General features: G+C 49.6%; 1 protein-coding gene across 1 annotated transcript in view; it reads right to left on the reverse strand.

The window, feature by feature from the left end:
• The window catches only part of LOC125032659 (transmembrane and coiled-coil domains protein 1-like), a 25,094-nt gene extending 17,649 nt beyond the window's left edge, over positions 1 to 7,445 (reverse strand). Inside the window, 2 exon segments of the mRNA XM_047623898.1 lie at positions 986 to 1,740; positions 7,427 to 7,445. Of these exon segments, the coding sequence (XP_047479854.1) occupies positions 986 to 1,344 (359 nt within the window). The 5' untranslated portion in view covers positions 1,345 to 1,740; positions 7,427 to 7,445.
• Between the last annotated feature and the right edge of the window lie 6,857 nt (positions 7,446 to 14,302).

Genomic DNA, 14,302 nt, shown 5'->3' on the forward strand with positions numbered 1-14,302 from the left:
GAGGAGAAGAAGGAGAAGGAGAAGGAGATGGAGAAGGAGGGGCAGGAGGAGGAGGAGGAAGTGGGGAAGGAGGAGGAGAAGGAGGAAGAGGAGGAAGAGGAGGAGGATGAGAAGGAGGAGGAGGATGAGAAGGAGGAGGAGGATGAGAAGGAGGAGGAGGAGGAGGAGGAGGAGGAGGAGGAGGAGGAGGAGGAGGAGGAGGAGGAGGAGGAAGAGGGAGAGGAGGGGAGGAGGAGGAAGTGGAGGAGGAGGAAGTGGGGGGGTGATGAGGAGGAGGAGGTAGTGGGGGAGGAGGAGGATCAGGAGGAGGGGAAGGAGGAGGAAGAGGAGGAAGAGGAGGAAGAGGAGGAGCAGGAGGAAGAGGAGGAAGAGGAGGAAGAGGAGGAGGAGGAGAAGCAGAAGAAGGAGGAGGAGGAGAAGCAGAAGAAGGAGGAGGAGGAGAAGTTGAGGAGGAGCAGGAGGAAGAGGAGCAGGAGAGGGAGGAGGAGAAGGGGAGGTATAGAAGAAGAAGAAGAAGAAGGAGGAGCGGAATGTGGGAAAAGACAGAAGGCAAAAGGCGACGTCTCTGACCCTGATAATGAGTAAGATAAGGCAATAACAATGATAATTTGAGAAAAAAAATAATAACAATAATAGTAACAACAACAATAACAATGATAAAACCATTATTCATGCGCACAACTTTGGAGGCAACCCACTTTATCTACAACTCGAAAAAAAAAATAATAATGATAATATTTCATTATAATCAATATCATTAGTACTATCATTATCATAATTTCTTTAATTGTTATTATTACTACCATCATTACCATTGTTATTATTATTATAAAATCTTATAAAACATTGACACTGAAAATGAAAATATTAAGGCTAGCAGAATCGTGTCTTCTCGCCTCACACGGCACGCGACCCTCGCCCTCCCCGTCCCAGCGAATGAGACGCCCACCGGCACGGCGCGTGCCTGGCGGCGTCGCAGTCTCACCGTGGCGTGACGGTCTCGATGAAGTCTGCCAGCGAGAAGACGGCGAGGCGCGTCACCGGGGACATGCCGGGGCAGTCGGCGTCGTCGCCGCTGATGAAGATTTCAGGAATGGACGAAGTGGACGGCGAGCGCATCATGATGGGCGTGTGCGGCCGCGTGTGGGCGTTCCGCTGTATGTCATGGCGGGGGCGGCCGCCGGGCAGCGGCGAGTGCGACCGAAGGCCGGTGGGCGTCCGGGCGCCGTCCAGGGGAGCCAGGTCGGCCACTGCATCCCGCTTGTTGAGGCCACAGTCACTTCTGGAACGTCGGTGCCCGTTCCCGGGGGCGGCGGGCACCGGCAGCCCGCCCACACTCAGCATGGCGGCCACAGCGCCCACCGGGGTCCGCGGGCTCGGGGGCTACGCAGGCACGTACTCGAGGAACTTCTCCATCCGCCAGCCAAGGCTGACGCACCCATCACCCCGCGCGCGCACTCTACGGAGTCATGACGACGAGCGGCGGCAAGTAGCACACCCGAGGCGGACGCAGGACGACAGATGGCGCGCCCAAGTGCAATCAGCGAGAGCAGGAGCAGGGCAAGCAGGGTCAAGGGCCCAGCAGGGCGGTAGGCATCAAGGGTTGAGTGAGCGATGAGCGCGCGAGCCCACCTACCTGATGATGCACATGGAGTCCTTCCTTCGTGTGGGCCGACGCCTTGCCGCACACTCACTGTTACTGTTATCTTGCTGTTATCATGGTTCAACTGATTATTTCACCTGGTTATCACGAGGGAGTGATGGATAAGATAAAGATTATTAAATTTCCTTGACATTCCGTCGCACTTCAACGGTTTTCTACTGACATGTAAATTTGTCCTGATAGGCACAATCGGCGTTTCACAACAAACCTGCGCGCAATCACACAGTCGCACTGGCAAGGACTCTCTTCGTCTAATCTTTATCACACTCTCCCTCTTCTCATCCTTTTCTCCTTTCCTTTTCACTCCTCAATTAGCGAAAGTTATCAATTTTGGACGGATAATCAACTGCGAGATAATGAGAAGTAATTAAATCCGCGCCGTCTTTGAGCGGATACTCCAACACGATATATTTGCAAGGATATTTTCTTCAACAGTGTGATAAGGGGACTTGTCGGTACGTTTTAATGGTATCATCATTAATACGTTTCTTGGAAATAAATGCAGTTATTTAAAGCACATTCAAGGAAGATTTAATATAATCTCACCACTCCTTAGTCCTTATCCCTCCCCTTTCTTACCCCCCCCCCTTACTCCTCTCCGGTCCCTCCCGCCGCATCTGTACAGCGGATGGATCACGGAATACGGAATACATTACTCACGTAGCCAATTAACCTGCATGTATCTGCACCTCATAAGACGATGACATAAAATGCAAGAGAGGACCTCCTCATACCAACTTCGAGATCGCCTCCGAGTCCACTTGACACGGGGAGCCAGCTGTCTCCACATAGTTGCCAGCTGCGTTGCCAATTTCAATTCCACCGCCAGCTTTTGACGCCTTGATGCAACTGACAATACCCCCCCCCCCCCTCCCCTATCCTGTCTAGCAGAGTACGCCCGCAGTCTGTTTGCATTTCTTGGCAAACGTTTACCTTCGGGGAAAAGGGGGCAACGGGTCGATCCCGCGTTAGTCTGCGTTTTGAGGACACGAAACCGAGGACTGGAAATTGATGTCCTTGGGTACATAAATGAATGAATCAATGAATGAATGAGTGAAAAGTGAATTAAAAAGAAAGAAAAAAAAAAAAAAAAGGATCGCCACATTCGAACAACCATGCAAACACACGAACGACAACCCGAATAACGCCTCACTCGTGCCCAAGAATCTGCAATAGCAACGCAACTATCCGAGCGCAAAGGAAAGTGAAAAGAACAAGAAACTTCAGAAAGAAAGAAATTAGAGAAGCAGGTCCCCCGGCAACCCTTTTTCTTGTCCGATTCGATTTAATTAAACCTTCGCTAACCGGGTCACTTCGCTAGAACGGGAGCACGTTCGGGCGTCGCGTTGTTCCGCTGAGGTGCTGTGACGGGGGCGCTAGAGACGAGACAGGGGGGGGGGGGGGGATGAAAAGAAGAGAAAGAAAGAAAGAAGGGAAAGAAAGAGAGGAGAGGAGAGGAAAGGAAATGAAAAGAGAGGAGAGAAGAGAGCAGCGAGAAGGGTAAGAGAGAGAAGAGAGGGGAGAGTGAGAAGGAGGGAGGGAGGGAGGGAGAGAGGAAAAAGGGAGGGAAGGTAGATAAGTAGAAAGAGATAGATAAATAGAGAGAGAGAGAGAGAGAGAGAGAGAGAGAGAGAGAGAGAGAGAGAGAGAGAGAGAGAGAGAGAGAGAGAGAGAGAGAGAGAGAGAGAGAGAGAGGGCGGGGACAGAGAAAGAGAGGAACGTGAGAATGACGATACGAATGAAAAAGCAAGACGCAGAGTAAAAGAGGCATTACATAGAGATTTAAAAAAAAAAAGATAAACAACGAAGGAAGAAGAAGATACGGAGGGACGTAAGCAAATAAACGAGCGCCTCCTTTCAAAACATTACGAACAGACGCTGATCTAAGACGGGGTGGGGTGGGGGGAAGATCGTTACAGGAATCCGATGGTGATTTGCCCTGTCGCCCGATCGCCCACGCGCTCACTCCTTCAATTAATCTTCCATACGCGCACGAGCATGCAGAGGGAGGGAGGGGGAAACAGGCAGGCAGTGGAGAAAAGAGGAAGAAAGGAGGGAGAGATCGAGGGATGGAGAGAAAGAAGGAAGGTGGAAGAGAGAGAGGGAGGGAGGAAAGGGGAGGGGAAGGATTGGGGAGGGGGATGAAAGGAGGGAGGGAGAAAAGGGGGGAAGGAAGGGAGGGAGGGAAGGAGCGGGAGTGGGAAAGAGAGGGAAGGAGAGAGATAAAGAAAGACAGAGACAGAGACAGAGACAGAGAGAGAGAGAGAGAGAGAGAATTTGTGTGTGTGTGTGTGTGTGTGTGTGTGTGTGTGTGTGTGTGTGTGTGTGTGTGTGTGTGTGTGTGTGTGTGTGTGTGTGTGTGTACGCGCGTGCGTGCGCGCCTGCCTGCCTGTCTAGCGTGGGACCCACAACAGCCGCGTTCCTCGTACAGGGTTGAGCCATAATGCGAGAGACCTTATTACAAAACGCATAGTGGTACCCGCTTCCTTGGTCCGGATAACCTAAAAATGCTCTGCACCATTTCCCAAAAATGCCATTGTACTCTTATTCCCAAATATCAGGCAACAATTTACATCAGTTTGATACTGTTAAACGTAACAACAATTCAAAACCCCCCAAAATAGCAGACTCGATTTAAGTCTTCTTTGGTAAAAACAAAAGAGTAAAAAAACAACAACTTTGCATCACGATACACCGCAGAATTATGAACCAATCAAAAAGCGAAGAAAATTCTCGGATCTTCAATTCATCCACCGACAGAACCCAATCCTCTTACCCAAGATTAGAAGGAGACTCCCTTAAAAAACAAATGGTACAGGCCTAATCCACGCCCGCCATAGACCTCCGCCGCCCATCAACCATCCGAAACGAGATCTCTTACGCTTCAGGTTGCAGTGACGTTCCGCTCTGCAAATGCAAATGCGATTCGTCAGCCGGAAGGGAAAAATAAGCTCAGGGGCCGTGGAGCGCGAGAGATACGGCCGAATACGTGGGCGGCGAGGGCGGGCGGGCTTGTGAAGTGAGTGAAGTGAAGCCTGAGTTGCCTTCGGGAGACCCAGCTCCTTCGGACTCATTACTTCATGTCGTCGTGGTCGGCCGGGAAGGAAGGGGGAATGGCAAAATAATGGAGGCAAGAATATACTGACATTTTACAAAAAAAAGCGAAGGGCAAAACGTGACAGGGACGACACCTTTTCGACGTTGCTGAAGGATTTGCTCTCGCCTCAAGACTGCGAGAGCCCATGAATAATTCGACCCGCTCAAATAAGCGACTCGGTGATTAGCATACAGATGAAGTCCTTCAGGCATGCAACGGTCGAGAAATATGACGTGCAAACGCAAATAAAGATCACAATTACATTTTCTCTCTCTCTCTCTCTCTCTCTCTCTCTCTCTCTCTCTCTCTCTCTCTCTCTCTCTCTCTCTCTCTCTCTCTCTCTCTCTCTCTCTTTTGCACCGCGGCAAAACCATAACAGCTTAATCTGACATGCGGGGCGGGGGACAGGTCCACCGCATTTTGACATTCATGGGAACGAAAACCTAATTCTGAACTTCTATGTGCCAACCCGAAAGAAATTACAACGACAATGGCACCACGCGCGAAGACTCCCGATTACGGCAAGGGATGGTGATGAGGCCGTTTGTATGGTCGCCAAAGGATCATCAAGGACAGGGCTAGCTCCTCCGCGTTCCTGCACGAGTCGCCATGCCACTGTTCGGTTTTCCTCGTCTAGCCATGTTAGCTTGTCTGTCAGTCTGCCTCTCTCTTTCTATGCACATACATGCGTATACGTATACAAATAGAATTCATCATGATCCACCTCATTTTTTTTTTTTTTTTCACCGAGAACCCTTCCAGAAGCACAGGCATAGGCGCACGATTGCTGAATGTAGCACTGAGGCATACATACCCTGGGGAGAAACCCGGGTACAAGAAGCGGATGGACGGCTCAGCAGGGTCAGCATACATCTCCGCCAGTCAAACGACAGAAAGAGCTGTACGTTTACCACGGCTAAATGCTCCGTGACACACTAACCAATCTACTGCCTACGGCCGCCGTGCTTCGGTGCCAAGTGATACTGCAGTGCAAACGGCCGTCTGATCGTGTGCGGTGACTAGCACTGCCCGACACTGCACACACGATACCCGACACGCGAAACGCCCACACATCGATATGAGCTGCCAAAGGTACTGATACATATACAAACACTTTGACACACATACCCCCAATTATATGCTCCACTCTCTTGTTTTCGATTGGTCTGTGTATCTACCTATCTGTTTGACTGTCTACCCGCCTATATTATCCCTCGTAACAAAGAACCATTTGGCTTTATTCCCATCATGGCAGGTAAACCACTGCGACAGGCATAACAATCAATAGCCATCCACTCAGCAACAACAATGTACCTCATGCAATCAGCTCCAGCCGTGCCAGAGTCCAACTTCTGGAAGACGAGCCGAGGGCTCACACAAACCCAAGCAAAGATACGTCGAGTGAATCACAACACAAACAATCCACCAGGACATAGGCGACATGGAGGAAGTCAGCAACACCTGCCAGTCGCCAAAATGAATGATGTTAACGCGACGTGGCTCGCTCGAAGTGAACTCAAGTCGACATTAAGATGCACAGGAAGGCGATTGCAGACATGATTGCGCTGGCACACGCACACACGTATGGCGAGTCAGCATAACAACGCCCACGCGCCCAATAATCCAAAGATAAGACACCGGATCTTCCGCAGGCACCGCGAGCGGACTCCCCTAACCACATTCAAATAACCGCAGTCTGCATCAGCCAGGCAAGGAGCAGGTTCAAGGAAGCAGGCCGTGAGTCAGATGCAGGCCAGACGGAAAGGTACAGTAGCCCTGGACATCGAGTCCGGCTCGCCGTGCAAGGTCAGCCAGTTGGATCTTGATTCGTCATTACCACGGCGTCATCGTGCTCCATCATGCATCACAATTTTCCTTCCAATCAAGCCCGTCAGCATCACTCCGCCTCTCCCCATTCCGCGAGCCTCCCGCCGATTCCGAGCAAAATCTCAACACAAAGAAGGCTTGTTATCTCCTTCGACCCATTCCCTCTCGCAGGCGACAGGGAGAGGAGAAAGGGAGAGGTGAATAGTTTACTCCCCTCCCTTCCCCCGGGCACAAGGCCCTCTAATCTCCATCCAGCAACGGTTCTCGCTTCGCCGCATACCAGGCCACACCCACGTTTTCGCCAGTCTGCACGAGCGAGGACGCCCCTCTCTTCCCGCGAGAGATTCGTCAAGAGCCTCGAGGGGCATCCGCACCATCCTCTTCCGGCGTACAGACACTCAATTATACAACTGGGTCATCACACGACCTTTAACGCATGCCTCTTGTCTCGGCCAACCTGCACGAAGTTGGCTCTAGGTCAACGGGTAAACACACACAGACGTATACGCACACGCGGGCATACACACGTGTTAATATTAGTGTGTGTATTCGGTGCAACCAATATCCAATATCAGTGAACTCCGATGTTAAAATCCCAAGAGGATTTCAACTCAATTTCCCTACTCCTTTATTTTTTGTAACTGCAATATCTGCCACAGTTCCCTTAAGTGCCCAATCGCAACTCAATCAACTTCGAGCGCTGAAATATGCACCAATCCGGACGTTAATCACGGCAACACACAGCGCATTTCAATCGGCAATAATATTCACTTCCGTCACGATCCCATAATCACTGTCACAATACTCCAGCTGGTGAGATCACACGCACACACACACACGCTCGACACACGCGGAGTGGACGCAAGGTACCAGGACCCGCGTTGGAGACACACTGGCAGAAACGAGCTGGATGGGGCCACCTCGACCACCTTGCTGGGGGAAGGAGGGGGGAGGGGGAGGGGGAGGGGGAGGGGAGAGTGGTACAGGGGGAAGACGAGGGCGGCAGAGGGAGCCGGGAGGGTAGTGAGCGGTAGAGGGGCAAGGGCAGTGGTTGAGGGAGAGGGTAGAGAGAGGTAGGAGGTAGAGAGGGCAAGAGGGTAGACTGCAGTAGATGGATGAAAAGGACAGAGAGTGGCAGACGAAGGGAGGGGAATGGCAAGTGTGGTAATAGGAAAGATGGCGAGAGAGTACTAGTGGGAGGGAGGGGGGAGGGACTGATGTACCCGGAGACCGGTTGACTGCTACTACTGTAGGATGGGGAGAAAGTGGTAATGCGAGGGGGGAGTGGTAAGGGTGGGCAAGGGGCGGGGTGGGGGGTTGAGAGTGAGGTAAGCTTTGTCAAGTACTCTCATCTAGCGAGGCTCCCTCACACGTGGTTTTCGCACCTCTACACGGTAACATATTGCCCCACACGCGCGGTCTCGCACAACGTTTGCACTTTTGTCTCCGCGAGTTGTGTGGGACGTTACCCCCCCCCCCTCCCTCCCTCCCTCCCTCCCTCCCTCCCTCCCTCCCTCCCTCCCTCCCTCCCTCCCTCCCTCCCTCCCTCCCTCTCTTCCTCCCTCCCCCCTCCCTCTCTCTCTCTCTCCCTCCCTCTTGCCCACGAGCGATCTTCCCTGTTTACCAAAACCCCTTGCGCAATCAGAACACTTCCAAGCGCAACTGACAGCTGACGCCCTATTTACACGAACCTAATGCCATCAAATATGCTAACGCCTTGCAAAAAGAAAGTAAAGCGACAAAGAAACGCAAAAGAAATCCACTGTGTCAGCCATCAGCACGGCCGTCCACGTGAGGCGCCGTGTCATAAAGCGCTACTGGTCGTCATAGCTTAGTTTTTTTGTTTTTGTTTTTTTGTCTTCTGATAAAGCCATAAAGGAAACTATAAGGTTATTAGGTACACACAGAAAAATAAACGAGACCTAACCGATTTTCCTGTTGATGATGTTAACATTTGCTCTCGCAACCATGAGTCCGAAACCAAGGTGGGTAGGGTTTCACTCCAATCACATTTACAAGCCTCAATAACATAGGAACAGCATCCTACCCTTACCTCTCTACGATTCACGAGCCCCAAGTCAACCGTCAATCATTCCATTAAATTGTGTCTTTTAATTACAGGATATCTGATCGATGCCAAAACATTTTCCCAACGAAGCCACTTGTCTCTTTGTTCCGAAAGGGTAAAAAAAAAAAAATATCCCCAAAATTCTATTCATCACAATTCATCAAATCTCTCTTTCAGTCATTAGTCTTCATCTATCATCATCATCATCATCGCCACCATCATTATCCTCATCGTCATTATCACCATCGCTCTCTGCACACCGTGAAAATGAAATACACTTGAATTCCCTGGGTCCTCGTTCGTTTCCTTAACCCACTTATCTCGGCGTGAGAGAGAAAAAAAATGATAAACAAACAGACTCGCACAAAAAAGATCCTGTTACGACAAGTAGGACGAAAGAGAAGGAGAGAGAAAGAACGAAAAACGTGGTATTGAAATTCAATCTGTGTTGTGACGTCTCTGGTTCTTTCCAAGTCTGCACACACACAAAGGCATGTACGGACAAACAGACAGACAAACAAACACACATGTATACTAAAAGCAATTGGACAAAGACACATCAACATGGATGAACCTTGATTACCATAACAAATGTATACAAGGCATGGATAAGAATGCATCTGACCGGTTTCGATTATACCTTCGTCAAAAATATATACATTTCTGACAAAGCTATAATCGAAACCGATCGAACACATATCTTGCACTGTGAAGACATTTATTCTCGTTCACATATTTGCTACATAAACACAGGCTAAACAGATCCAAACATATGCACCAGAGCACACTCATACACACAACAAGCATGGGATCCAACAGAGACCAAAAGACAGACAGACACCCGAGCCAGCGGTCAGACGGGGGATTTGGGCGGAAGGGCGGGCCGACGGGCGGGCGAGCAGGCGTACAGCGCCCCGCGCGGACTCTCAGGGCGCCCTCGATGATCGCTAGCTCAGCCTCGCGCTTAAAGCTGCTTGCTTGACGTAGCGCTTCAGCACCGACCTGAAATCCCGCTCGATATAGCAGCGTCGCACGGCCGAACGTAAGGGGGATGTGGGCGTCAAGAGGGCGTGCAAGAGCGGTCTCAGGGTGGCGAGGGCGGCGAGCACGCGGGTGTGTGTATGGGCGGGGGAATGGGGGGGGGGGGCAAAGCGGGACTCTGAGTGACATGAGACTGAGGAGAGAAAAGGGTATTGATGACAAAAAATCCTCGGCCACTTTCAAACCCCGACAGGAAGCAATGCGTCTCTGGCGAAACAAGGCCACATCGTAGTACGTAGTCATGCATGCCACAATTAAGTGCGCTTTTTGCGGGTTGCTCGGCGTTAAAACAGTCTACACGTGTGCTTGCCTTAATAATCGCCCCTTACCAGCATATTCATAGCTTCCTACACATGCAACGCATGGTGGCGGGTAAATGTACTTGCATTAGCACGTTCACATGACGATAGAAGTAAAAGCAAAAATAAACATAAATAAAGACATATCAACGAACATGCATGCACGCACACACAAACACACACTCTCGCATTCACACCCCCGGCCTGCACTTAACAGCTCTCCTGGGAAGATTTGCTCCTACGTGTCGCCGACATGCTCGATCCGCAAACAACCCCAGGAATTCCTTCAGGCGACTCGTGACTGCTAGAATTACCGTTATTGCTCTGGCATACAATCTGGTCAATGGCAGATTTGCACGATCAAATCGGAGTCGAAGTGAATTTGAAACTGCAGAGACGTCGATGAAAGTCTTTTGTTGATTTCTGCTGGCATGCCGTGGGGAAGCGATACACAAACACGCACCCACACACATATCCACGTGGGAAAATTACAAGCGTACAATCTTTGATGAATCATTGGATCTCCATCGTTGGTCTAAGTATCTATATTTCAGAGAGAATAAGTAATGTTGATGCAACTTCATCACAAGATCATATTGCTTTATTCCTCCACAATCTAATCGGGCAACGTGGAAAATTCCCCGCTCAAAGGGACAGTTTTCTCGAAAAGTGATGTCATTGCATCAATCCCTGGCGAGGAAAGCGTGCAGCCAATACTAACTTCACAACTCGAAAGCCCCGTTATATCTTATTTGCAAAAGTGAAATCAGTTCAAACTCCAGCCAAACTTTGATCAACGTCAGTAATCAGATCTGGAATTTTTCCTCCGATAAATTTTCTTTATTTTCTTTAGCAAATGTTATTTCGTAGGTGCATTATGCTTCTACATTATTGGCACAGCCAGTATTTGCTGATTTCTGCAAGCTATACGTCCCTAATCATATTTCCAAAAAGAACTAACTTTAACTTTAAACTCTCTCTCTCTCTCTCTCTCTCTCTCTCTCTCTCTCTCTCTCTCTCTCTCTCTCTCTCTCTCTCTCTCTCTCTCTCTCTCTCTCTGTCTCTGTCTCTGTCTCTGTCTCTGTCTCTGTCTCTGTCTCTGTCTCTGTCTCTGTCTCTGTCTCTGTCTCTCTCTGTCTCTCTCTGTCTCTCTCTGTCTCTCTCTGTCTCTCGCTGTCTCTCTCTGTCTCTCTCTGTCTCTGTCTCTGTCTGTCTCTGTCTGTCTCTGTCTCTGTCTCTGTCTCTGTCTCTGTCTCTGTCTCTGTCTCTGTCTCTGTCTCTCTCTCTCTCTCCATATACCTTTAACTATAAACGGAATTTTTACATTTTCTTCAGAATAATTCCATTACCTATAAAGCCGCGCACGACATCACAAACACGAAACAGCGCCTTGTTTGTGAACACGCCTCGCCTCGCCTCGACGTCGGACACTTTTATGGGTCACACACACAGAAACCCCAAAAGTTCACATTATTAGTTGAACTCTAATCCTTCGCGAGATTTATAATTTTTTTGTTTTTTTTTGTTTTTTTGTTATTGCATCTTGCCTTGTGAGGATCCGATGACTCGCCTCAGGTTGCAACGCCAGCAGGTGCTTTCAGGAATGCGTGCACTCCACACTGCGCCGCTTCAATATATGCATTAACATTGCTTTCCGATGCTCGTAACTGAGAGACCGGTCGCTGAATATATCTGAGCGACCTTGAATTCCCATCAAGCAATGCTCCGCGACTTGCATGAAATATCGCCTTCCCCTCGTCCCATCCCACCTCATCACTGTCCTTCTCGTAACACGCAGTTTTAACACGGAGATGACAATGAAGAGTGACAGAAACCGAAGACAGAGTCTCAGCACACGTCTCCGTCGAGTTATGGCTCCTGTCTCCTGTCATGTCACACGGCGAGAAGACCTGACGTCGGCGGAAGGCTCGACGAGCTGGCGACGACCTCGGAAATGCCAGCCGCCTTGTATGGGGTTATGTACCGCCCGTGTACATTGCCCGTCCTGTCACCCCAAGCTGCACTCACTCTCACCCTCATTCAGAAAAGCACACCGATGTGCGCGGGTCTAGCAAGCACACACACACACACACACATACACACACACACACACACACACACACACACACACACACACAAATTCAGACAGGCAGGCAGGTAGGTAGACAGACAGACAGACAGACAGACAGACAGACAGACAGACATACACACACACACACGACAAAATAAAAATAAAAATGTGCCGCATATCTCTAACAAAAGGAAAACACTGTGAATCACCTCGAAATAAATATGAAACTTCTTCCGGCAACGCATTCGACGCCCTGGAGGCGGGGGAGGATACGGAAGGCAGGGGGAGGCGGGGGGGGGGGTAAAGGAGGGAAGAGGGGAGGGGGTGAAATGGGATATGGGGCGCCGTTCGCTCCCTGGTCGTAATGTAAACGCTCCAGGACGCGTTTCGGTTCGCAAATTGCATATTCAAATGCAATGAGAAGCGGAAGATGTGTTCCTGCCGCGGAAGGGCCGAAGATAATAGGAAAAAATCATAATCAAATAGCGTCGAAAACAAACAACGACGGCCGACCTCATTGCGAACAACTTTTTAATAATCTAAGCCCCTAGAGCGAGTTTAATTAACCAACCTGAACAATGAAGTGCAAATGAAAAAAAAAAAAAAATTCTCCCATTTTGGAATTCCTACCTAACAAGTCTCATCCACCTACCCCCCCTTACCCTAAACAACAACAACTACAAAAACACATCATCACCAACAACAACATCAACAACAACAACAACAACAACAAAACAAAATTACCCAAAATAACACAACCCCCCCCCACCCATACACAAAAAAAAAAAAAAAAAAAAAAAATATATATATCCCAGCAGTAAACTAAAACCAAACGGGCTTAAAATGACTCCCCGTTCGCTAAGCCTTCCCCAAACCCGCTCGTCATCGCCCCGTAAAACTCCTACCTCGCGCTCGGGCCATCATGACGAGACATCATGGCGGCCATAATGTAGGCGAATGCGCTGGGCTGGTGGGGTGATGAGGTTAAGGGGAGGGGGGGGGGTAAGGGAGTGGGGAGTATGTGATGTCTGTAGGTCTGTCTGTCTGTCTGTCTGTCTGTCTGTCTGTCTGTCCGTGTGTCTGTTTGTCTGTCTGTCTGTCTTTCTGCCTCCATGTCTGTCTGTCTGCCTGCCTGCCTGCCTGCCTGCCTGTCTCTCACTCAACATAACTGCATACATAAACCAGTAAACTTAAATAGTAAATAAGATTGAATGAAAGAATGTAAAAAGCCTACTTAGCTGCATGCCCTCACGCACACATGCATAAAGCAACAGATGCCATTCGTGCGACTCTTCTCCCGCCTCGGACAGGTATCGCTCAGAATTTCATCAAGCCTTGCCGCATGGTGACCGATACAAGAGGGTTAGCTGGGGTTGGGGAGGTTGGAACTGTGAGCTGTGGGCGGTGAGGGCGAGGGCGGGGGCGGGGGCGGGGGCGGGGGCGGGGGCGGGGGCGGGGGCGGGGGCGGGGGCGGGGGCGGGGGCGAGGGCGGGGGCGGAGTGGGCTGGGGAACGGGTTGAATTTCACCCCTTATTAGATTGTGTCTCCTTATCTGGCTCTCCGCGTCTTCATTTCCATTTCTCTCTCTATCCTTTCTCTCTCTCTCTCTCTCTCTCTCTCTCTCTCTCTCTCTCTCTCTCTCTCTCTCTCTCTCTCTCTCTCTCTCTCTCTCTCTCTCTCTCTCACTCTCTCACTCTCTCACTCTCTCACTCTCTCACTCTTTCACTCTTTCACTCTTTCACTCTTTCACTCTTTCACTCTCTCTCTCTCCTCCCCTCCCTCCTTCCCCCTTTCTCTTATTTCATTCTCCCTCCCGCTTCCCTTCCTTCTCTGTATCTCACCATCTCCAATTCTGTCCCATTCTTCCTGATTCTCCTTCGCAGATGTTCATTGGGCATGTTTCAAGAGAACATTTAAAACTGCGTAAATGTTATGCGCTCGGGGTAAGTGGTCATTACTCATGAAGGGAATAATAAACGGTGACTGGTTCTGCAGGTTTGTTTGCTTGCTGAGGAAAAAAATCACCAGAGTATAATAATATTAAAACGATAATGCTAATGGTGATAATGATAACAATAACAATGATAGCAATAACAGCAATATCATTCATCAAAATATACTAATACTAACAACAATAATGACAACGACAGAAACAAAAAAATAACTATATTAATGAAAGTAATGAAGCCAATGACGATACTGTTATCAATAAAAATAAAAGCAAACGAAACAATAA

Source organism: Penaeus chinensis, chromosome 15 (assembly GCF_019202785.1).
Source record: "Penaeus chinensis breed Huanghai No. 1 chromosome 15, ASM1920278v2, whole genome shotgun sequence".
In the NCBI taxonomy this organism is placed as follows: Eukaryota; Metazoa; Arthropoda; class Malacostraca; order Decapoda; family Penaeidae; genus Penaeus; species Penaeus chinensis.